The following is a 22,802-nucleotide window of genomic DNA, read 5'->3' on the forward strand; positions in this document are numbered from 1 at the left end:
GTAGTCGCGTGCTTTAATAAACAGGCGAAGTCGAGTGTGCTCGGTTTATCATTAAGCAGCGAGCGAGCGAGGGAGAAAGAGAAGGAAGAGGCTTTATGCTCGTCCGTCCGACTTCGGCAGCTGGATCGTGCGTTTGGGGCACGCGTCTCAACGGTCGTTGCAGCTGCCTCTGGAAGTGCTCGGGGTACGCTCGGCTCAGCGAGGGTTCCTTCGCCGGGGCCTGCGTCCAGGTGAGTTTCCCTGCGACATCGAGCGCTCGAGTTATTTCTCTAAAAGTCGAATAACTTTGTCGAAAAAAATCGCAGCCAACTTTTTCAAAAAGGGAATTGAAGCTGGAGGTTCCGGCTTCGATGTTCCGCTCGGAAAGCGGCGTTGAAAAATTCCTCCCGGCGACGAGGTTCGGCCGAAGCTCAGGAAGCGGTGACGGACGAACCTTGGCTTTCAAACCTGCCTACCGGGCGTAAAAACGGTCGTGGAAAATTTTCAAAAAAACGTAAATGAGGCTAAAATTCTCGGCTTTGAAACGCCCGTCGTTAAACTCGTCCATCCCCGCTAATGGAGAAATGCCTGGCGGTGGAGCGCCGCAACTTTTTCGACCTTCAGAGTCAGCCAAAAGCGACAAAATTTATATCCAAAACGAAAATATCGACGAAAAACTTCATCCCAACAAACAGCAACAAGAAAAAACCGAATAATTCACATTCGTTTATCGATTTTAATGTAAAATATCAAAACCAGGAAGAACATTTTGAAGAAAACGAAAAAAAATGCTGCAAATTAAAATTCGCAAATTGCTTCCTCAAGATGCTCAAGATGCACGATGCTCAAAGCTTACTCTATGAGGTGCTATATTTTTCATTTTAGCTTCCTCATAGAGCAAGCTTTGAGCATCGTGAGCAGCTCTGAGGAAGCAATTGTCAAATTTTAATTTGCAGCATTTTTTTTTTACACAAGCAAATAATGTATTTTCTCTACCTTCTTTTACGAACTTTAATTTATCTCTGTTTGAATACATAAAAAAAAAACTGAATGACGAGCCATCAGAAAAAACAGTTTGCACCTTTCAATTTTCATCGTTTTTCTATTTACATTGAAATTAAATAATTCCGACAACTTTGCTGGAAAGTATAGAGGAAGTACAGACTTGTACACGATATCTTACAAAATTTCCAAAAATTCAAGCGGTCAGACGATCTTTTGAAAAACTCTCATATTTTCGTAAAATTCAAAAAATCATAAAATTTAAACCGCTCAACCGATATTCCCCAAATTCAATACCAACCTTCCCATTATGATAGTATATTTATAAAAAAAAAAAAAAATTATCAATAAATCTTAAAATTTTCGAAAGTTGGAGCGTCGACTCCCTTTTTACGAAAATTTCAAAAGGTCGTAGGATTCGTAATTTTTGACAAATTTTGACAAAATTATCAGAGAATGAAGAGCTCGTATAGATTAAAATCTGCGCAAAACGGTAGCCCTGTACCTCAAACCGTTTCCGAGTTATAAGTGTTTTAATTTTGCAGTGCCAAAACATACACGCACACACACACACACACACACATCCGGAAATTTTTTTTAGATACGGTTTTTCGATGGTTTGGAAAATTTTGAGCACATTGACATTGAAAAGTGGAAAAAAAAATGTTCATCGTCACGTAGCTTCCTCTAGAGGAAGCAAAACAAGAATTTTCGGGTTTTTCAATTCTCGCTGGAGCCGAAAACTCTGGTCGAGTCGAGTATAGTTTCGAGGACGAGAGATCCGAGGGCCCGAACGGTTTCGGTGGGAGGGGAAAGCGGCGATGGGGGGAGCGAGAGAGAGCGTCGCACCGGGCCCGTATGCTGTTCACCCTGGCGGGTTCACCCCTCGTTGGAGAAACAGGCGAGCCCGTTTCTCGGAGCATCTGTCTCCGTCTGCAACGGTCGTGTGTGACTCCGGGGGCGCCCCGTTCCGTTGATCCGCTCCGGATCGTCAGTTTCCTTCGAGCCGCGTTCGAGGGAGGTTTTGAGAGAGTGAGCTCCGCAATTTGGGATAAAAAGCGAGCGCGAGCGGCTCCAGGGACGTTTTCGTGTCGCGCGTCGACGTAAAATGTGTGAAAGAATCGAGTGTCGAAAAATCGACAGTGGAATTTCGCCAGCTTTCCGAGTCGCCAGGAGTTTTGCCCTGGAAACTTGGCCGTCGAGGGTTCCCTTCGTCTCCAGCGCGTTGCTCATCGTCCTCGGCGCCGAGAGCTCCTAAGCCCCTCGGCAGGGTGCCCCAGGAGTCCGCGCCCTCGGAGAACGAGTTCCGGAGAGCCCCTTAACCGCCAGGATGGCCTACACCAATCCGAGCTTCTGCCAGCAGTCGGAGTTCGTCCAGAACCATCGCCTGGAGGAGCTGCCACCCCCGCCGCAGTTCCAAGCGGCCGAGGAGCTGCCGCCGCCCTCGCCGTCGCCTCCCCCGCCGCCCCCGGGCGCCCAGCCGCACCAGCAACGCTTCTACGACGCGGGCAAGTCCAACCCCGGCTTCCGCTACGCAGCCGACGACGATGCGCCGACCCGGGGCGACGATCGGTACGCCTACCTCGAGCGGAAGAACGTCGTCGCCGCCGCCGCCAGCTTCCAGGACGCCTACGCCGTCCCCATCAACGAACGACGACCCATCGTGCACGAACGCGAGGTCCGTTCTCGCTACGAATACATCCAGGACGACGACGAGGACCCCGTCGACGAGAAAACCCACCAAAATCGCCCTCGCACTCCCGAACAACTCACCAGGAACTCCAGCCGATCCTCCAGGTACGGCTTCCTCGAGAGCCCCGACAACGTCCCCGCCGTCTTCGCATACCAGCGACGCGACTCCACCAGGAAAACCGAAGTCTCGCGGTACGCACTCCTCCCCGCCAACAGCCTCGACGACCATCCCAGAGAACCCAACCAGTGGAACTCCCCCGTCAGAAACTCCGGCGTTCTCGCCAGCCAGAGATCCAACTCAAACCGAGGTAAGAAACAAACGAAAATTCCTTCGATGCTCAATTTTTTCAAAAACATCCAACATTATCTATTTTTCATGGGTTCTTTTAAAAATCATTTCCACACTCCGCTTCGAAAATTCCATTTTTCAATCCTTTTACTTTCGCGCTCTTTCGCCGAATCGGCACCATTTTTTTAAACTACTTAAACATTCGCCTGCACGAAGACCTTAAATTTTCGTGGGGAAACTCAAAACCCCATATTCCTCGGTACTTTCCCGGGTGCATCTCGCTGACCGATTTTTCCAATAATTTTCAGCGGAGTCGATAAGAAAACGAGAAAAAATAGCAACGAATGAGAATATTTGGTAAAAATGTCCAAAATTTTTCGGAGCTCAGTAAAAGGACTGAAAAACGATGCTGAAAATGATTTTTAACCTGGTTCGATGCTGACCGCGCGTTCATTATCGTCCCCCAGGTCGTTACGCTCGAGTGCCGAGCCAAGAGGTGCTGGATCCGCCTGTGGTGCCGGAGCGAAATGCGCGTGAGCAGCAGCTTGCAACGAGACATCCGGAGGAGATGAATTATTCATCGGGAAAGAACAACGTTGCGACGCAAAAACTCCACGAGATACTGACGACCCCGAGGAAGCCGCGCTCTCGCTCGGAGGAGCGAACGCTCTCGCCGAGTAAAAGGCACCAGCAGTACGCCGGTGTGAGCAGCAACGTCGTTCAGCGGGGAGCGATGACACCGACGGGCTCTCCTTCAGGTGTGGAAAATTAACGGAATTCCCCTCAGTTGGGGATGGCGAATAAAAACCAATGAACTTGAGGACGATCGATCACGGGGTCGAATCCAAGATTGTGACCTGAAATTTTTCTGTCATGTAGATGAATATTTAAGGAGTTTCGGTACAGCGATACAATGTTGCCATGCTAAACCATGCTAAAAACATAAAAAAGTTCAAAAAGTTATGAATTTTATAAAATTTGGTCAACGTATTCTTTGGTGCCAAATTTGACAACACAAATTTTTTATGATTTTTCTTCTACACAGTTATCGAGTAATTGATCACTAAAGTTCCGGGCATGAGAAATCTGCTTTAAGGAAGTTGAAGCGATATATATAGGACATCATACGAAAAATACATTAGATTTTGTTATTCCAAAATAATAATGAATTGAAAATTTACGTGAATTTTCTTCAATAGCGCTTAATTATGTGTGAAAAATTTGAAGAGGTTTCACCGCCTAGTAATCGAGATATTCATTGTATAAAATGACAAGGTTAAACATGGGCTCTTATATGGAAGCTTTCAAAAAATGGCAAACTTCAATAATAAATATCTCAATTTCACGACGGTGAACCATCGGCATATCCCGCCAGAAGTTTAATACTGTCTTAAGCTTTCGGTTTAAAAAATTTTAATGTGCAAAGTTGGAAAATAGTTTTAACATAAGATACGCTTCGACCTCCTTAATGCGTAATTACTCGATAACTAAGTAGAAGAAAATTTTGAAAAAACTTGTGTTTTCGCACTTGATGTTGAAGAACATTATCACGAAATTTCATCAATTTCTAATTATTTAGACTTTTGTACCATACATAATTAATGATTCGATGGTATTTTCGTTTCCCGAAGGTCGTTACGTGTCGAGTCCGTCCTCGGGTTTCGTCTCAGGAAGTTTGAGTTCGCGACGGGAGCAGCGTCAACTGATTCACGGATCATCGCAGCGAGGAATCGATTCGTCACCGAGTAGTTCAGGGACGTTGATGGGCCCGCACACGTCGACGCCGACGAAGGAGCCTTCTGCGCGTCGCTGTCTTCCCCTCAACGTGGACAACTCGTCGAGCACGCGAGTTCGCGACATTCGCGAATCGGCCTCTTGTCCGGCCAGTAATTGCGGACGCCAACGATATCCGAGCAGGAATAATAGCGTTGTCGGTTCGCCGAGTGAACCCCCACCTCGATACGCGTATCTGGATGGCCTGAGCGAGGCGATCCCGATGGTCACCGGATCCCCCAGGTATCAGGTCGTTCCGACGAGCGACGAGAAATCCATCGAGAGTGCCTTCATCGCGCGAACTGCGGTTGTAAGTGTTTTTTCAGTGTTATTTTTGTTCAATTGAGGAGGGTGGATCGCGACGATACGATGTTGCCATGCTAAACCATGTTAAATACATAAAAAAACTTTAAATGATAAGAATTTAATAAAATTTGGTAAATGTATTCTTTAAAAGGATATAAAAAAATATAAATTTTTTTTTATTTTTCTACCACATAGCTCTCGAGTAATCGAACACTAAAGTTCACGTGTACAAGCATAGAGTTTACACATATACAGTCATACATCTCGTGCATAATATTGGATTATGGAAGCAGGTTTCGAAATAAATGGCACAAAGTTTAAGCAGAGCAATTATATATTTTATTAAATGAACTTTACTCTAAGAGATCTATCGATTAACTGAGCGTTGCAGTGGTCGAAAAAGTGACTCTGACTCTAACGACAAAGGGCCTCGTGTCGACCTCTTTCTTGATCTGTATATTCGTTATATAAACAAACTTATAGGACTGCGAGCACGCTCTCATGTGTATTGTTTAATATCAAGTTTTATTACTATGCTGATGGATTATTTTTGCTCATATTCCAATACATAAGAACTTCGATTTAACGTTCAATTATTCAATAACCATGTGGTAAAAAAATTTGAAAAAAATAGTATTTGTATATTTGAGGCCAAAGAATGTTATCACCAAATTTTATCAAATTCTCATTATTTTGATTTCGTCATCCAGCCTCTTTAACAATCCATTGATTCACCGATCATGTGCATGCGCATTAGTTCATTAATTTATTCATTTATCGTGGATTCACCGATTCACTCGTTCACGTATCGTTACTTTGGATTTATAATTCAATCGTTCGTTAAGCTTTCATTTAAAATTCATCCAACATCCTTCCAGTCAATATTTATCCATCCATCCATTAAGGAAGTTGAGGCTGTACAGTCATTTTTTTTACCCAAAAGTGATGACCTGTACCTTTCAAAAGTTAGGCCAGTTTACAGTTTGGCAATGTTGCATACACTTTAAAGAAAAGTTGGGGAAAAAAAGACGAAAAACTGGTGAAAGCTCAATCGAAAAGACGAACGGTGATGATCCTAGTCTCAAAAAACTGCACGGGAAACAGATTATTATTAATATAATCTCAGCAAATCTCCTAATAAATCTGAAAAAAATTGACATTGTTCAGCAAGCCTTGCTCATGTTGCCCAAAAAATTTCATATTTTTAGCATCATTTTTAACGGAGATATCACTGAATGTGTCTTGACTTCCAAAAGATTACATGTTATTTGGCCCAAATTGTTATTGATTTTTCTCAGCAACGACGCTCCTAAACTGTCTGAAAATTTAACTGATTTTTTTTTACACTTCACTTTATACGATGCAATCGGTTTAAAAGCGGTGACATCATTTTCATTCTAATGCCTCAACTTCCTTAAACGTTCACGGATCTATTGAACTTTCTTCCATCAATCCATTAATTATAATTTTATTCTCAATTAATTGAATCTTCATTTTATTCGACAGGTTCCACCTCTGTCACCTCCAAACAGCGAAGCAAACACGACTCTGGCTAGTGGCATAGAGAAGAGCGAGCGCCGGAACGCGCCACTTCTCCTTCTACTCGTCGGTGTTCTCACCTGTGGTTTGGCGCTCTACCTCTCCTGGAGCCAGGGTCGAAGGTAAGCTACGAAAAATCACATTTTCTGCCCTGCTCTTTATTCCTTCGCTAATTCTGAGCTTCACCTTTTTCAACGAATCATGCCTGCCCACAGATACTACTTGGACAGCGCAGCTGGTTGCGGGGCGTGCTGCGCCCTCGCCGGAGCTTGCAGGAGCCTTCGGAGAACGTGGACCGGCCTGGGCCTCGCTGGCCTCTCGGCTCTGAGCTGCGGTGGCCTCCTCCTGCTGGCAGCCAAAGCACCGAGAGCTGGGACTCCCCTGCACGACGTCACCGCCGGCGCACTCTGCGGCGTTTCTCTCCTCGGTGCAGCCCTCGCACTCCTCGCTCTTCTCTCACCGAAATGCCACTTCTCTCGACACCGACGCGTCCACTCCTGGATCCCACGATTTTCTCCCTGAATTCAATCAAATCTCATTACCTGAACGTGTATACTCGCTTCTCGACGCGCATACCAGATTTGTAAGCTAATTGGATTTTGTACATTTTAGTATTCTTGTTGCGGAGACTCACCGAACGAAATTTCACGACGAAACAATATTGTATATTTTTAATAATAATTTACGAATAATTTATGATATGTTAATTTACGATATTTATGTACTGAAACGCTCTTATTATTCAAGTTGTAATAAATAAACAATCGTAATACCTCGCTTTCGTGGATTTGAAGTGAAAACATTTTTTCAAAAGTCCCAAATGGAATGTTTCTGGATTCAAACTAGATGGGACTTGACGAGTCACAAAATGTGTTTTCTTCGTACGTATAACTTGCTGCTTCACGATGCTGGTCCACTGGATTTTTTATCGTTGGAGATAATGACTTGGAATTGTGGAACCATGCAGCTGGCAAATTGGTCTTGGTCGAAAAGACTCAAAATATTTGTGAAAAATGATTTTCTGGTTCGGAAATCAGAGGCTCGATATTCGTGAGGGTTCATTTATTCTTCGAATATTTCGTTTCACATCACATCGGTTACATTAATAATTGTTTTGAAAATGATTAAACTTATTTTTCATATAAATCGATCTGTTTTCATGGAATTGAATAATCGATCCTTAAACTTAAATATTTCCACAAAATTAAATGGTTTTTCATTGAATTGTAATTATTATTTGTGAATTAAAATAAAATACGGAGTCACTCATCTTTGTACGAAAAGAAGTTTCCAGTACTCAAAATTATTGAAAGGTCTTTTTACAATATTATCGCAGCTGTTATTCTCGAGGAAGCAATCGAACGAATTTTCATTCCTCCAATGCGCAGGCACGATCTTCATTCGAAGTCAGGGCCGTTGATAAATCATTTCTCTGGAATTATTCGATACGTGAATAATCGCAATTCGGTGGAACGGTCCGCAGTTGGCACGCGCAATTCTATGAATCCTTCCTTCGATCGCAATCGTTTTCCAGAACGCTCTCGTGACGACACAATTGTGGAAATTTCTAAATTTTTCTCCATTTATTTTATTTCTTCCTTTCTTTCCTGTTTTTCTCATCTGCCAAAATTCGTCGACTTCGTTTCATCCCGAATGGTTTTATAAGCTAATTCGTCATTTTTACTTCGTTAAACTTATATTGCTCCACGGAAGAAATATTCCAAAAGTTGGAGCGTCCACTTTGGTTGATCGGCGAACATGAAATGTCCAGCGTTCCTGACAACGGCTTCGACGAGGTTGCCGGATTTTCTGACGTAACCAGCGACTTCGTCGCGGGCGTCTCGCCATTCTAGTTGGACAGCGTTTCTGAATCTCTTCGCACCAGGCCAGCTCAACGCATTGAGCCAGACTGCCATCGACCGATAAGAACAGAGAATGTCAAGGTTCCCGGTGTACACCAAGATTCGGTAGTTCGCGAGGAGTTTTCTCACTGTATCTGCTTGGGAAATCATTGAATCCGCTGCCTTTTCAGCTAGACTTTTCGCGAAGATCGGTAGAGAAATTCTACTTAAAACGCGAGAATGCTCCAACACAGCATTCAACAGTTTATTATAGTTAAAGAGTTCCGACGAATTTTTCTCATTCCGAAGAATGTTGAAGGGACGAGCGTATCCAGTTAACCTTCTAAAAAAGCTGCCAGTGAGATTCTGGTAAATTTTGAAAGCCCCGACGTAATCTTTCTTGAATAGGGCATCCCGGACACTTTTTTCCATCCGCAAGTACTCGGATTTGCCGTTCGCATCGATGAGTCCACTTTCGTGGAGGAATCTTCCGAAGAAGAGCTGCTTGGGCGGGTCGATGAGAGCGCTTCCGATCGCGATGCCCTTTAAATTGATCTTTTCGTCGGATTTCTGACGATTATTGTGCTCGTGGATCGACTGGGCAACGTAAAGAGCTAATTTGCTTCCTTCACCGTGGCCTGACACGAAGACGTCGTTGTATCGCAGACTCGGAAAAAGGTGGTAAAACTGCTCCAGTACGTTGAGCAAGATGTCACCCTTTTCCTTCGGCGTCGACGGAACGCCGCGAAAATGGTTGGCAAAACTGAAATTCGATCCAATGTCGTGGTCGATGTAAATAACGTGGTGCTTCTTGCTCAAGAACTCCGGGCGCACGTTGAAATGACCTAAATCGTTGAACGAGATTGGACCGCCGTGCATGAGTACACATTCAATGAAATCTTTGCAGAGGGATAGCACTACCGGAGCTTTTTCAGAATTTTCCTACGAAAATAATTTCATTTATTAGTTTTAATGAATAAAAGTAAGCGATCTGAGCGGAGATTTTGTGATTTATGAATTGACCCTTTTGTCTGGTATTTGCGTTGATTTTCACGTTTTTTTTTTTCAATTTCTTTGAGACTCTCATTTTGAATACTCTCAAATTTTCCATCATTAAAGTTCGCTATGATGTCAGTGAATTATTTATTTTCGGAGTGAGCATCCAGCGAATCTGCTGTCAAACGCAAAGTAAAGCTTGGTTGCAGAGACCAATAATGAGCGAGCATTACTGAGAAAGAAATTTTAGTTGGATGAAGAAACAATGATAGCGAAACAAATAAAATTCGTACACTGCTGAAATCTGATCGAGTCAACAAAAAAATGAGAAATTCTTACCTTGGCAGGAAAATACCAGAAGAAAAGATTAGTATTGAAGGTTTCGTTAACAATGAAATAACCGGCGTGACTCTTGATGTTCAATTGCGCGGAAAAATTAACGTTGGATCGGATTAAGGCATCGGAAATCTTTCCTTTCCGTATATAAGCCGTTAGATTAAGAGACACAATCCCCATCGGTTCCTCCTCCTCGTCTTTTCTGATATCCCATGAGTCTGAGTCTGGGCCTGAGCCTGAGCCTAAGGCGTCTACGTCGAAGCTTCGCTCCAGTTCTTCATACCTTAAAGGCTCCAGGTATAGCCTTCGGACTCTTCCTTGTCTCTGTTCTTGTCCTTGCACTTGGCTCTGTCCTTGGCCTTGGTTTTGGATTACCAGAGGCTCGTTATTCGTAATCAATTTGCGATCAGAGTCGGCTCCATTGGAATAGTTGAGAGGCGGTTGAAAGGGCTTCCCTCTTAGACCAAAGTTCGAATAGCTCGAAGCATGCTCAAGAGTGACAACGAGGACCAAAAACACCACTCGTACACCAAAATTCTTTGGCCAATTCATGCTCTTTGCTCCTTTTCGTGTCTTCGTACGAGTCTATCGATTGCTGGATGATTCGAGGCTGGCCTCCACTAGCACCGGAGATCAAACTGCGTTTAAGCTCCTGTTCCAATTTCCAGATCTTATGAGGAACCTGGATACGAATGTTTCTGGAAATATATTGAGAGTGATTAGTTTCCCTACGAACACGAAACATTTTCTATTGTACCGAGCACGTGCTGCTCCCTAAATCACAATAAGTTTGAGCTCAACAAAAACAAAGCTCCAAGGCACATAATTTAATGATATGAGATTCAAGGTCAAGCAGCTATATTGCACAATAAGAATTCTGGGAACAAACACCTCATCGATGGGCGATAGGAAATTTACGGAGAAACGATCGAACGATCTTTTAAAATCATTTTTTTTTTGTTTTTTGTTTTTTCGTTGCACCGTTTGCTAAAATTCTGGAGATCTTTACTTCTTCGTTCCTTGTACGTGAGTGATCATAATTCGTTGATACGGTCCCCAAGCGACCCGTGCATTCCATGAATCCTCGTAATCGACGAAATTCTGTTCCTTCTCGGTCAATCTTCTCCTAGAAAATCTCTAGTCACATTGTATCGAGGCCGTTTCGCCTTATCTATGGCAGTAAAAAAACTACTTTTGAGCACGAAAGAACGTGACAAAACAATCTCAAAACTCATCACGAAGAATGGAATTGTGGGAAGTCTCAATATGGCCTTGGAATATTCGGGAAACGAATTTTCCTCTTCATAATTCAGAGTCTCAGAATTTAACGTGAATATAATACGATAAAGATGTTAAAATGTGAGAAATTCGCCTAAAAATTATCGAAGGACCTTAATCAAGGAATTCGAAAACTAAAATCCATCTTTTTCCCATTCACCATAACATTATTTTTTTATTATTCAAGTACTTCTTACAATTATAAAATAAACGAAATTTTCCTGCGTTAATCACCATTACGGCGTAAATGGGAATTGAAATTTCACCCTTCCAAGCTAACTTTTTGAGGTGAGAGTGGAAACCAAAATGCAGAGATGAGCAGGGGATTTAGGGGTGAAATTTACTCGCCAATCTCGTGGTCCATTATCGAGTTGAGCATTGATGATAAACTGGCAAGAAAAATTAGATTGAAAACAGTAATTTTTAGTATATTTCTAGAGAACTACGTCATGCAGCATCGCACAGCTAAGCAATGAGAATTAAAGCGGAGATGCTGCAAAAAAATTCTACTTTCATGCACATTATTATAAATAAAATATGATAAAAAATCGCTTCTCTTAATTTCTAGAACTTTTTAAAGGTGAATTTCTCCAAAACTTCCAAAGTCCAGCTCGGTTGGTCGATCATAGACAAATGCCCAGAGTTTCTGATAAGAACTTCGTAGAGGTTGCCTGCTTTTTTGAGGTACCAAGCAAACTTGCCATTCTCATCGTACCCGAATTCTCTTTTGGCGCTTTTGTACTCAGCAACGTGTCTCCAGTTCAACAGGTTTTTAAGGTACCTTTCGACGGATGTGTAAGAGCAAAAGGCATCGAGATTCCCATTGTAGATGAGAACCGGATAGTTGTTGAGGACGGCGGTGAGATTGTGGATTTCAGGCTCGATGAAAGTGGATCTGAGCTTGTTCCTGACCTTGAGGGAAACCTCGCTGAATTTATTTTTGCCAACATGGAGGGCACCCCGTACGTCAGGTTTTTGGACCCACTCGAACGGCTCCCATTTGTTGCGTCCAGATTTGGTATCGAGGAGGTTGAACATCGAGGAGTATCCAGTCAATTTTTTAACGAGAGAGTCCAACTCTCCGAAGAGGGGAGTCACTTGCTCGGTGCCTCGAGGGTGTTTTGAGTCAAAGTGTGCCTGAGCCTCATATTGAATTTTCTTCTCTAGCTGACTTAGCCGATCCCGTTCTTTCTGGCTGACGAGTCCAAACTCGTAGAGATGCTCGCTGTATTCGAGCTGGTTCACCGGGTCCATGAAGCCATTCCCAATCACCATTCCAGCCAGATTGATCTTATTGTCATCCGACAAGTGGATATTGTTCTGGTGGATCAACCAGGTTAACGCTGGCACCAATTTCCCAGCGTACGACTCACCAAACACGTAAAATCTGTTGGAATTGAGAGCTGGGAAGAGCCAGAAGAATTGGTACACAGCTGCCCACAGGTCCTTGACCACATGCTGCGTCGACGACGGGTAACCCACCTCCCATTGAGTAAAACTATAGCCGCTACCAACTGGACTGTCAATGTACAGCATGTGGTGCTTCCGGTTCCAGGCTTTCTTGCGTATACTGAAGTAGATGTTAGACTCGAGATCGACCTGACCATTTTGCAGGAAAATGCTGTAGAATGACGACACTCCGGGGCCACCCTCGACAAACAGAACCACTGGAGCTGTCTCTGGACTCTGTTGGGACATTAAATCATCCTTATTTTGTTTCTGCAGTTTTGCAACCCGAAAGAGGAAAAGCCAAAAATTCCCCCACCAAAGATTCTTCTAATGACGCTAAACCTTCATATTCTCTGATAACAAATTAATAAAGTGAGAAGAATATTGTTTGGTGAATCAAAGAGGTTGTCGCATCGAAGCAACGAATTAGATGAAAATTTAACAATTTTATGTTCACTTATTCTTCAATCTTTCAGTATTTTTATTATTCTTTAGCTTCATGTCGTTTCATTGTTTCATTTTCAGGGTTTTTTTGCATTGTTAAAACTTTGATGATTAAAAAAAAAATTCTTCTATATAATTACTTCGAATGTTCAATAGTACAAAAATCATCATATCGATATTTTATTGTTCGAGAAACTCTCATGGGTCAAAATATATAGTTTTGAGAAATATTTTCCAAGTCAAACGTCATTTGATGAAAAATTAGCTTTCATGAAAAATTCTCACTTTTATGGATTGGGGAAAATATTTTAATAAAAATAATGGGAATTCAAAATTTCTAAATCGATGATAAAAATATCGCATCAACGAATGCTTGGTATGCATGATATTCACATGGAATTAGGAGGGACGAGAAATCGCATTTTCTGTAGTTTTCACGATCGTGACATTTTCAAACAAATAATCGTGCGCAGTATTTTGTCGTATCAAATTTTGGTCGAACGGGACAAAATTCGTTTTGATCGGCTAATTTTTCTTTTTCACATCGAATGCGTTTGCTAATTCTAATTTAGTCGAACTACTTTATTCGCTTATTCTTCAATTCCCGGTTGTTATGCGCCGCGTCCCGCGTTTGCATCAAAATACATCCGCCCCACTGCCCCCACTGACCACTATATACTACTTTTTCGGCTTTTTTTCCCGTTCGGAATCTCAGAATCGTTCAATCCGGTAAAATGAACAAAAAACAGTAATTCTTATTCTTACTTACCTCACGCGCAGGAAAATACCAGAAAAATAAATTGGAGCCTAAGTTTTTGTTAACCGTGAAATAACCGGCGTAGCTCGGAATGTCCGGTAATTGCGGATGTGATACCTTCGCTTTAATTTGTGCGCACTCGGGGTGCCCGTAGTAATTTCTTAGCCATGACAATACGTAAAGGGGTTTTCCCGCACTCGATGTGTCGTTCGAAGTGTCATAAAAACATTCCACTGAAACGCTCTCATCGAAAGTGACAGCGAGGATCACGAGCATCAACTCCACACAAACGTTTCTTCGAAAATTCATTTTGCTCTCGCGTGTTTTCTTGACTTCGAATCCTCAATTTTTATTGTAATAAAGCCGAGTCCAAAATCCACCGTCGTGATGAAAATTTACGAGCTTCTGAGCCATTTTTTCGGCTTCGAGAACTTATGAAAATTGTGCACAAAAACGCGGGAGTGAGAGAGAAACATTTCTTGTTACTGTTTGTTAACTGTGTGTATTGCGATATGAATTGGGTTGATACTCGTGCGCGATGTTTTTCATTACAAAAACATCTTTCTGCTAATATGTCAATATTATTCTTTTCACGTTTAACTATTCTTGGAAAAGCTTTTTGATAAAATATTCGTTGAAGTTTGGAAGAAAAAAGTTTTTTGTAATTGCTCCACAGCGTGGACGTGATGGGATCAAAAGATGAAGTGAATTGTGATTTGATCACAATTCGTTGAAACGCTTTGCGCAGTTAAACCAATTTTAATATGTGTACAATTCTGGCCTTGACGCAGATAAAGCGTCATTTGAAGAAATTAAGGAAATTAGCTTAAAATCATAAACGAAAACCTCCGGGAAGATACCATAGATTTCTTCCAACTTTGCGATATAAATTTTCCACACCGACGAAGCACAATCGCTGCTCGCTGCAACGCGCGCAGAGGAGCGCGTGGGTAAACGTAAACAAAGACACTAACCCCACAAAATGTTGAACATAATAAACGAGATCATGAAGACTCAATTTTGTTACTGGAAAAAATCATCAAGTAGATATCGCTGATTTTTGTTTCATCTTACTCGGAATTTTTGAAATCATGGCGAATTTATTGAGAGAATCTGGTTTTTTTAATGCAGTTTTTGACTGGAACAAGTGTTTCGTATGTGCTGCTTGTGCGCTGCCCTCGCTCCAAACGTATGATTTTCGAAATTTGACATGGCGAATGGCGACCTTACCCACCAAATTGGACTGTCAATCGACGACAAAATTGCGTCGAATTAGATTGACTGAAGCAATTTATAAATTAGTGTAATTTTAACGCCGACAAAATTCTGATCGTTCGCGTTTTTATTAACGAGTTCGAAATCTTTGTTGATAAAATCATCGTTGAAATTCATGATTTTTCGTGAAAAATTTTCAATTTGAGGTTAGTCGCCGTTTGTGTATAACGTTTATCATCCATAAATCCCATCGGACAACTAGTTCTCTGAGCTAAATCACGAGTCATTTGGTTTTCATAATCGAATAACAAAAATGGAGGATCCTGGAATGAATAACACGTCGATCGAGAGTGATTTTCGCTTCGAGGATTCTCAGGATCGAACGAACAGTTCAGGAACTACAACTTCGACACCATCCTCGTGCTCGGATTACGTTACGGGAGACGCGGATGACAGTTCCGAGAGCAATTTAGTCGTACCTTTCAGTCTCAAATCCGTAGAGGCTCTCTTAGCTATTTCCAAAACTACTACGCAGTTGGATCTTCTAGAAATGATAGAAAATTGCAAACGCATGGTTTTAGACAGCAAAGAATGCTCCGAGGAGAGGAAATGGCTGGTAAGACGCCTCATTGAGCTGCGGCTCAGAGCTCATGAGCTGAGAGAAACGAGCGGTGAGAATGTGATGGAAACAAAAGTTGTCCTCGGACATCATTTAGTGCCTCAGAAATATTACATCGCCACAACTTCTCCGACTTATTGTGATCCTTGTAGCAGAGCTATCTGGACGATTTTGCAATCCTGGTACATGTGTAGAGGTAAATAAATATTTTTATCAATATCGATGCTCTGGAACGTCAGAATGAATTTGAAAGAAAATTTTGGATGGATGAGTCTGAGGGTGTTTTTCCATCAGTCCCATTTCATCGTGAATTTTGTCAAGACTAAAAATATTGTCCTAGCGTTTTGATTAAAATAATTAAATAATAACGATATACAAAGATTGCAGTTTTTGTTGTCACTGGAAATGCATCAACAACATCAGACGAGTGTGCGCTCACGTAGTTGCCTGTGAAACCGGCGGCTATACTTACACCATGAAAATTTGTCCTGAGAAAGGACTTTCAGCCCAAGCTTATCGTTGCGCCGAATGCCAGACACGAATAACTTTCGGTAAGTTCAAATTGAACAAATAAAAAACTTGTTACAACAATCCTGATGACAAAACGAACGTTATTTCTCATGTAAATATGAATTCTATTTGATTTACGCAAGCTCTCTCTAAAGGATTGTCACTGTCCTGTTTCGGCAGTCCCTTTAGACAATCAGGTACAATCAGCAGCTTATAAGAGTGTAGAACATTTTTTTATTTCTCTATTTTAGTGAAAACGTTTTTTTTTTTTGCACCAAAAGTTATCAGTCGTTGTTTTCTTCTTAATTTTTCATCATTTTTCTACAGAGTCTGCCTGGATTGAGCCTCGTCTCTGCGACTATACCGGCCTGTTCTACTGCCAGCGATGCCACTGGAATTCAACGGCAGTCATTCCAGCAAGAGTTATAAGAAACTGGGACATGGAGCCTCGAAAAGTTTGTCGTTCTTCTGCCCAAATTCTTGCCATCCTCGAAGACCGACCGGTTCTGCAATTGGAAGAATTGAACACGAAACTTTTTGGGCTCATTCCAGATTTGACATTAATCAAGGTAAAGTTCCTGAAGCAACGATGAAGAATTTTTCTTGCAATTCTATTCCTACTAAAAAATGTCAGTTTTCATCCAGCTTCCTGATTGCTCCATCAATTTTTCAGATCCAACTCAATTGTTTTTTGATAATCTTGCATCTTGAAATAAATTTTTTTATAATCACCAAAAATTTTTAGACAATTTTCGTTTGGAATTAGAGAGAGCGTTTTATTGTAAATTTGATACTTTTATTCCGGAGCAGCACCTTCGAGAAGAGTTACAAATGATGAAAAGTTACTTGGTATTTTGTCCGGAGGCCGACATCGAGGGATTGCCCTGGCGAGTTGGTTTGCGTACGCATTTTATCGAGAATTCAGGCAACTATTCGATAAGGGATTTGATAGATTTGCAGAATGGAATTCTCATGGATGAGATCCGATCGGCATACGACACGATGCAGTATCACATTGCGGAGTCTTGCGAATTGTGCAAAGCGAGGTATTTTATTGATTCATTCGAAGGTTTAAAGAGGCAACAAAAAGAGTTTTTGGAGTTGAAATTCAAATGAAAAATCGTAGGGGTCATCTTTGCGAGATATGCGGCAACGATGAAGTCATTTATCCTTGGGAAGCGAGCGCGGTTTCATGTCGAGAGTGCAGGGCGGTTCACCATCGAGCTTGCTGGTCGAAGCGCAATAATTGTTGCCCGAAGTGTGCGAGGATCGAGCAGCGCATGGCCCTCAAGTCGAAAGGCGATCCGAGGGACCTCGAAGACGAAAATTCGACGAGCGATCCTCACTCAAGTCCCATTTTACGGTAGCAAGAGACAAAAAGCGAGAAAAAATCGTGTCCGACCTCGAAGACGAGAAAAAGAGACGGAAACAAATGTTTTTCCTTTTTTTGAGAATATCGCAAATTAGTTAAAATACGTAAATATATACGTGAACTTGCATACACGAGAGATTAGATACGATTTGCTGGGAAGCGAACGAATGACTAATTTTTTGATAATCTTATACCCGCAAAGCTTCGTTTCCTACTTTTTTATATTATCGTTAACCGTCGTTTTTTCTTCAAATCGTGATTTCGATAAGACTCAAAGTCGTAAAAATCCCTTCTATCTTATTTATGGCGGTGCAAAAATTGGGTCCTCAAAACTGAAGGCCTTGCGCCTTGTTTTCCTCCTCCGATTCTTTCGAGTTCTCTCGTTAAATTGCTAATTATCTGAATATTTTGCCTTTATAACTTTCTTCGTGGAACGAGCACGATTTATGTCACGAAAAATTAACCGAACTCGTGTCTTTTTTTTATCAGGCAGAATTGAATTAGCGGAAATTTGCTTAAGGAGGGTGCATTACGAGTTTGCGGGGCAGGCGGTGAGAGAGAAACGGTTTTGCTTATGCACGCCAGTCCAAGCTCATTACCAACTGCTGAGATCTACATTTTTTAAATTGTAAACACCAATTTTCTGCATGGCACATCGATGATATATATTTTAAAGTAATGTAGTTATATGAGATGAATTAGATTGCAAATTACTTTAAAAAATCAATGGTAAACATATTTTAATTCATTTTTAATGATTTGTTACTGAAAAACTACGAAGTCAAAACATCTGAAGTTTTGCACAAATCTTTTGTTATTATTCGTGCACATAGAATTATTTTTTCAGCCAATTCTTATTACTTTTATTTAGTGATCCAACCTCCTTAAATGGCAGTCGAACAAAATTTACTGATTTTCGTTTTTCTAATTTTGTTTCTAGAATTAATCATTCGATTGCGAGTTTTGTAGATCATTTTTCAGTTTTTCTTTACCCAATCTTTCACGACGAATCGCTGGCTTTTTATTACTTGGCTATCGAAGAAAATGTAATAAAGTTGTTTTCTTATGAAACGAGTGCCTCTTCATTTAACTAAAATCCAACTTTAAGGAAAATTTTGCATTTTGTCATGGAAAAAAAATTTTTTTTTATTCCTAAAAAGTATTTTCCGCAATAAATGTCGAAATTTTGAGAAATCGGCGTTTAATTTCGATGAGGAATTGGCTGCTGTTCAAATTGTTGGTTCTCGTAATTGAACGAATTTCAGACTCGTCGCCACCGAGCAAGCAACGATGCGTAACGAGCATGAGAAGCGAAAAACAGCGAAACTGGAAAACTGGACGGAAGAAGCGTGAATCGGGAGCTCGAGAAAATTCACATTTCCCATGGAGATCCGGAGATGGTAAAAATTCAATTTAAATCGACTCGATCGAATGAGCGATTCAGCTGCGATGAACCAAGCTGGAATCTCCGATCACGTAATCTCCTCGCTCTTGCTATCAACACTGCAAAAATATTCCAGCTAAAACGAGAAGAATAAAGTAGAGAATATACAATTATGAAATAACTTTGAAAATTAATGCGAGAGTCGCTCGCCGATGTGAGGAGGTTTCCCCTTCCATTGCCCTCCTCCTACTCTGTCCTTGAGGCAGTTCGAAGAGCCTGAACGGGTCGTCGTGAAAAAGTTTAGTTTTTTTCAATCTTCGATTAAAATCACTGACAGAAAAGATTAATTTCTTATTTTACGTTTTTTCAGCCCTCGTGCGAAGGAAGAAGGATTTTGAGGAAAACACTGAGGACCGGATGAGCTTCTGCATCGCTTTTGGACAATTGGATTACGAATAAGAGCAAAATAACTTAAAAACGTTTTTTTCGAATGGACTTTCAAACCGGAGAGTGCGGACGAGTTTGCTCAACGTAGCCGAATTCCATTCTGGGAAAAAATGATGCTGAAAAATGGATCGATCGTGCCTTGTTCTCGAGAGAAAAAAACTTCGGTTCACGCTGCCGATGGATTATGAGCGCAATTTCCTCGTCGAGACGAGCAGCAGCGAAGATCGAAGCATCGATGATGCACGTTTCTAATTGTTCGTGCAACATAATTGCATCTGCGCGTGTTCAGCACGAGCGATAAATAACGTCGGAATTGATAGATGGTTCGAAGAGGCTCGTAGTTTTGTCGTTGAAGCTCGCTGTCATTCCAAACAATCAAGTGACGAATCGAATCGTAAAAAAGTCCATTTCACTTGCAATTTTCACTGCTCACTAAATTTTCTCGAACAATTATTTATGACGTAGCTGAACGAGGAGGTCGGGTTGCTCCAAACGTTAAAAAATGAAAAAAAGCAGCAGCAAAACAAATGCAGATGCGACGACAAAGCATTCCGAGTCAATGTTTATCACACTATTTTCCCCTCTTTTTATCTCTCGCCACTTTTTGCTGTCCTCACACATTCCATCCGATTTGCACGCCGTATAAAAGAGCAAGTTTAACCTTCCGGAGTATTTCTGTCTCCTATGAGCTCATCCGGCGAGTTTTAGTCGTGGCGATTGACCGGAGTGTGTCAAAACCGTTTTCCTGCCATCGAAAATAGGTGAGCAAACGTCAAAATTCCTCTGGCACTCGTCCCCCTCAATTTTCCTGCTCGATCTCGATCCGATTTCAAGAGAGACAAGAAAACGCCGACGAACCATCCTCGCGATTCCCACCCGAGGCTCACCTTCAGTTTCGACATTCGTCGCGTTATCTGATGAGGTTTCCAAAGCCTGAGAGAGTGCGAGAGCCGAGGATATGAGCAATGTCTGCACTACGAATCCCCCCCGCCAGGAATTCCCTTTCCCAATCACCGCCTCCGTATTAATAACCATGGAAAAAAAGAAAAAACAACAACAACAATAACGATACTCCATAAAACAACAAAGAAACTCAAAAGCCAGCCCATTCCCACGAGCCTCTTCGAATCGTGTTGAGTATTATCACTTATAAATCAAATATTTTCTTTTTAAACATCATCAGTATTGACCGAGTTACAACAATCATTGCAATTATGATACTCGATCATTTGCCATTATTATAATTAGAATTATTATCGATTTTCAGTTATTATAATGAGGAATTATTAATTCGTCGTTTATCAATCAAAATTCACTTCAATAAAAATCTTACGTATAAACGTTTTATTTGAGTGTTCAAAAGTGTTATTTAATGACATTAAGTTTTCATAGCTTCGAAGCATGTGAATATTGACAGTTGGCATGATCGTGCGAAATGAAAAACGATAAAGGAATCATACGAACGAATGAAAAATCAAATATTTTTCTTCATTCAGAAAATATAATCTTGAATAACAAAATAACTTGAAAATTCATGAATACAAGTCCAAAATTCTCGATGCGTGACGTTATTTATTTCACATTTTTCTTTCATAATTCGTAAATTCGTAAGTGGAAAGCTAATAATAAACTAAGTTATCTGATAAATGAGTGAAAAAGAAATAATTAACATTGAGAATCGCTAGAAAAAATGAAAATTTATACGATCGTAACAGAAATGTTCGAAATTTGTAAATTTTGGACAAAACATTGAAAAAAAAATTCATTTATCAAATCTAACGAAAAGTGATTTACAGATTTCGTGAATATCGAGGATTTTCACATTCTTCAAAGCAGAATTCTCAGTCGCGAGTTCAACAAGTCAAAGGGAATAAAAATGCTGCTTGGACGACGAAGTTTCTTGCTGATATTCGTGCTGGGACTTTTCGCACGATCGTGCTGTCAAAGCAACGAGGACTCTTCGAATGACGAGAGCAACGAGAGCGAGCTCATTGGAACGTACAGGACCCCGATCGAGAGATTGTTGCAGGGATTCCTGGGCGTAGTGAGCGAAGTCCAGGGCCGAGCTTCGAACGGAAGCAGCGACGGTATCGGTGGATTCCTCAACAAAATCGTCCCCAAGCCCATTAAAAACGTTCTCGAACCGGTTGAAAAAATTACGATCAAAGGTTTCGGTGACCTTCTCAATCATTTCGAGGATCGATTTCACGCTATTTATCCTGGTGAGGAAAAGTCAATGAAAATTTCAAACTCACAATAAAATATCCAAGTATTTTCAAGAAATATTGAAAAAACAAAAAAATTGAAGAGAAAAAATTGAAGAATGTGAAAAAATCGAAATGAAATTTCGAAAAATACGAAATTGATTAAAATCGATCGGCATGAAAACATTTCGCTAATAATTGAACAGCGTTTCCACGCGGTGCGAAAACAAATGTTTTTCTAAAAGAACATTCATGAGATTCGAATATTCAAACACTAACGAGTTTTAGTCACGCGATTCTCATCGCGTGTTTGGAGAAAAAAGTGAATAATCGCGTTGGCGAGCGCGAATCGTCGTACTTTTAAAGCGACGGTTCCGGGCGATTTTTATTGAAATTTTTTCTCCCCTGTTTTTTCTAGGAACTCTCTGGTGCGGCGGCGGAAACATCGCGAAGAACGACGACGACCTCGGCGTGTTCGCAGCATCCGACGCCTGCTGTCAGGCCCATGACAAGTGCCCGGAAAATATCGAAGCCGGAAATAGCCTCGGACCGCTGCTCAATAACGGGGCTTTCACCAGGTCAAGATTTTTTTCGCTCCTGGAAGGCTCGAGGGAAAAATAAAATTGGTAGTGAGGACAGAGAATCTTTGAACGCGATGACACTCATGGAATTCTCGCACTTTCCAGATCCGCTTGCTTCTGCGATCAGCAGTTTTATCACTGCCTCAAAAACGTGAGCAGCCCCATCGCCACCAACATTGGAATCACGTACTTCAATGTCCTCAGACCACAATGCTTCGCACTGGAGTATCCGATCGAAAAGTGCGCGAGACACGCGAGGTAAACGTCGTCGAAGACGAGGGACGAAGAACTCGTTAAATTTTCCAAGATTTACTGAAAAGTAAAAAAAATAGGTTTCGTTTAAATTTTCTTACAAAATGAAAAAATTCGGTAAGCTCGGGGTTTTCACAAGCGAAAGTTTTCATCGGTGTGACTAAATTTTATGGGGAAATGAAGATTCGAGGTAGAAATTTTCCATGGAATTCATGAAAGTCTTGAAGGGGGTTCAACTCGCTCGAATTTAACTCGAAGAGTCCCAAAGCTACGTTTTCACTGTGTTTTCGTTTCTGGCTTTTCAGGAATAGAATCGTCGACCGAAAATGTGCGGTGTACAAACTGGACACGTCGAAAAACAAGACTTTGGAATGGTTCGACAATCCGGACTGGTGAATGTCGACATTGGACTCAAGTTTCCTGCTGAGCTGTTCTCGCTGTTGTTTTTATTTTTGTTGTTGGATAAATTAAAAGAAATGTTGTTACCAACCTCGGACCTCCCCCAGCTTCGACTCGCTTTCTTCGTATTTTTCTCCT

The 22,802-nt window shown here is 41.3% G+C and overlaps 5 protein-coding genes across 15 annotated transcripts; 3 read left to right on the plus strand and 2 right to left on the minus strand.

Annotated features, from left to right (window-relative positions):
• The first annotated feature begins 83 nt into the window (after positions 1-83).
• On the plus strand, positions 84-7,359 carry spdo (sanpodo). Of its 2 annotated transcripts, XM_043431699.1 has the most exons (6): positions 84-493; positions 1,583-2,981; positions 3,430-3,720; positions 4,594-5,045; positions 6,548-6,702; positions 6,796-7,359. In XM_043431699.1, the coding sequence occupies exons 2-6, from the start codon at positions 2,312-2,314 to the stop codon at positions 7,100-7,102; spliced, it is 1,875 nt and encodes a 624-aa protein (XP_043287634.1). In that variant the 5' UTR covers positions 84-493; positions 1,583-2,311; the 3' UTR covers positions 7,103-7,359. The 2 variants fall into 2 exon arrangements, with proteins under 2 accessions (XP_043287634.1, XP_043287635.1); XM_043431700.1 differs by lacking the exon at positions 84-493 and having other exon boundaries at positions 1,349-2,981.
• A 268-nt stretch (positions 7,360-7,627) lies between these two features.
• LOC122417857 (venom serine carboxypeptidase-like) lies at positions 7,628-11,058 on the minus strand. The gene is made up of 3 exons (XM_043431701.1): positions 10,763-11,058; positions 9,757-10,451; positions 7,628-9,363 (listed from the first exon to the last, which is right to left on the minus strand). The coding sequence occupies exons 2-3, from the start codon at positions 10,303-10,305 to the stop codon at positions 8,275-8,277; spliced, it is 1,638 nt and encodes a 545-aa protein (XP_043287636.1). The 5' UTR covers positions 10,306-10,451; positions 10,763-11,058; the 3' UTR covers positions 7,628-8,274.
• A 375-nt stretch (positions 11,059-11,433) lies between these two features.
• Positions 11,434-14,138, minus strand: LOC122417860 (venom serine carboxypeptidase-like). The gene is made up of 2 exons (XM_043431711.1): positions 13,694-14,138; positions 11,434-12,717 (listed from the first exon to the last, which is right to left on the minus strand). The coding sequence occupies exons 1-2, from the start codon at positions 13,988-13,990 to the stop codon at positions 11,596-11,598; spliced, it is 1,419 nt and encodes a 472-aa protein (XP_043287646.1). The 5' UTR covers positions 13,991-14,138; the 3' UTR covers positions 11,434-11,595.
• A 173-nt stretch (positions 14,139-14,311) lies between these two features.
• Positions 14,312-19,293, plus strand: DEF8 (differentially expressed in FDCP 8 homolog). Of its 8 annotated transcripts, none has more exons than XR_006262386.1 (10): positions 14,312-14,870; positions 15,216-15,711; positions 15,896-16,066; positions 16,169-16,222; positions 16,353-16,594; positions 16,836-17,071; positions 17,152-17,388; positions 17,887-18,025; positions 18,663-19,079; positions 19,152-19,293. XR_006262386.1 is itself a non-coding variant. In XM_043431702.1 (10 exons), the coding sequence occupies exons 2-9, from the start codon at positions 14,838-14,840 to the stop codon at positions 18,748-18,750; spliced, it is 1,557 nt and encodes a 518-aa protein (XP_043287637.1). In that variant the 5' UTR covers positions 14,312-14,724; positions 14,813-14,837; the 3' UTR covers positions 18,751-18,797; positions 19,152-19,293. The 8 variants fall into 8 exon arrangements, 6 of the variants coding, with proteins under 6 accessions (XP_043287637.1, XP_043287641.1, XP_043287640.1 ...); XM_043431702.1 differs by lacking the exon at positions 17,887-18,025 and having other exon boundaries at positions 14,312-14,724; positions 14,813-14,870; positions 18,663-18,797; XR_006262385.1 differs by lacking the exon at positions 17,887-18,025.
• A 62-nt stretch (positions 19,294-19,355) lies between these two features.
• LOC122417864 (phospholipase A2-like) lies at positions 19,356-22,754 on the plus strand. 3 transcript variants are annotated; one of them, XM_043431716.1, is made up of 5 exons: positions 19,356-19,482; positions 21,025-21,450; positions 21,851-22,010; positions 22,119-22,271; positions 22,571-22,754. In XM_043431716.1, exons 1-5 carry the CDS (start codon positions 19,413-19,415, stop codon positions 22,659-22,661), a joined length of 900 nt encoding a protein of 299 aa, XP_043287651.1. In that variant the 5' UTR covers positions 19,356-19,412; the 3' UTR covers positions 22,662-22,754. The 3 variants fall into 3 exon arrangements, with proteins under 3 accessions (XP_043287651.1, XP_043287652.1, XP_043287653.1); XM_043431717.1 differs by lacking the exon at positions 19,356-19,482 and adding an exon at positions 19,489-19,989; XM_043431718.1 differs by lacking the exon at positions 19,356-19,482 and adding an exon at positions 19,996-20,360.
• The last annotated feature ends 48 nt before the right edge of the window (positions 22,755-22,802 follow it).

Source organism: Venturia canescens, chromosome 11 (genome assembly GCF_019457755.1).
Source record: "Venturia canescens isolate UGA chromosome 11, ASM1945775v1, whole genome shotgun sequence".
Lineage (NCBI taxonomy): Eukaryota > Metazoa > Arthropoda > Insecta > Hymenoptera > Ichneumonidae > Venturia > Venturia canescens.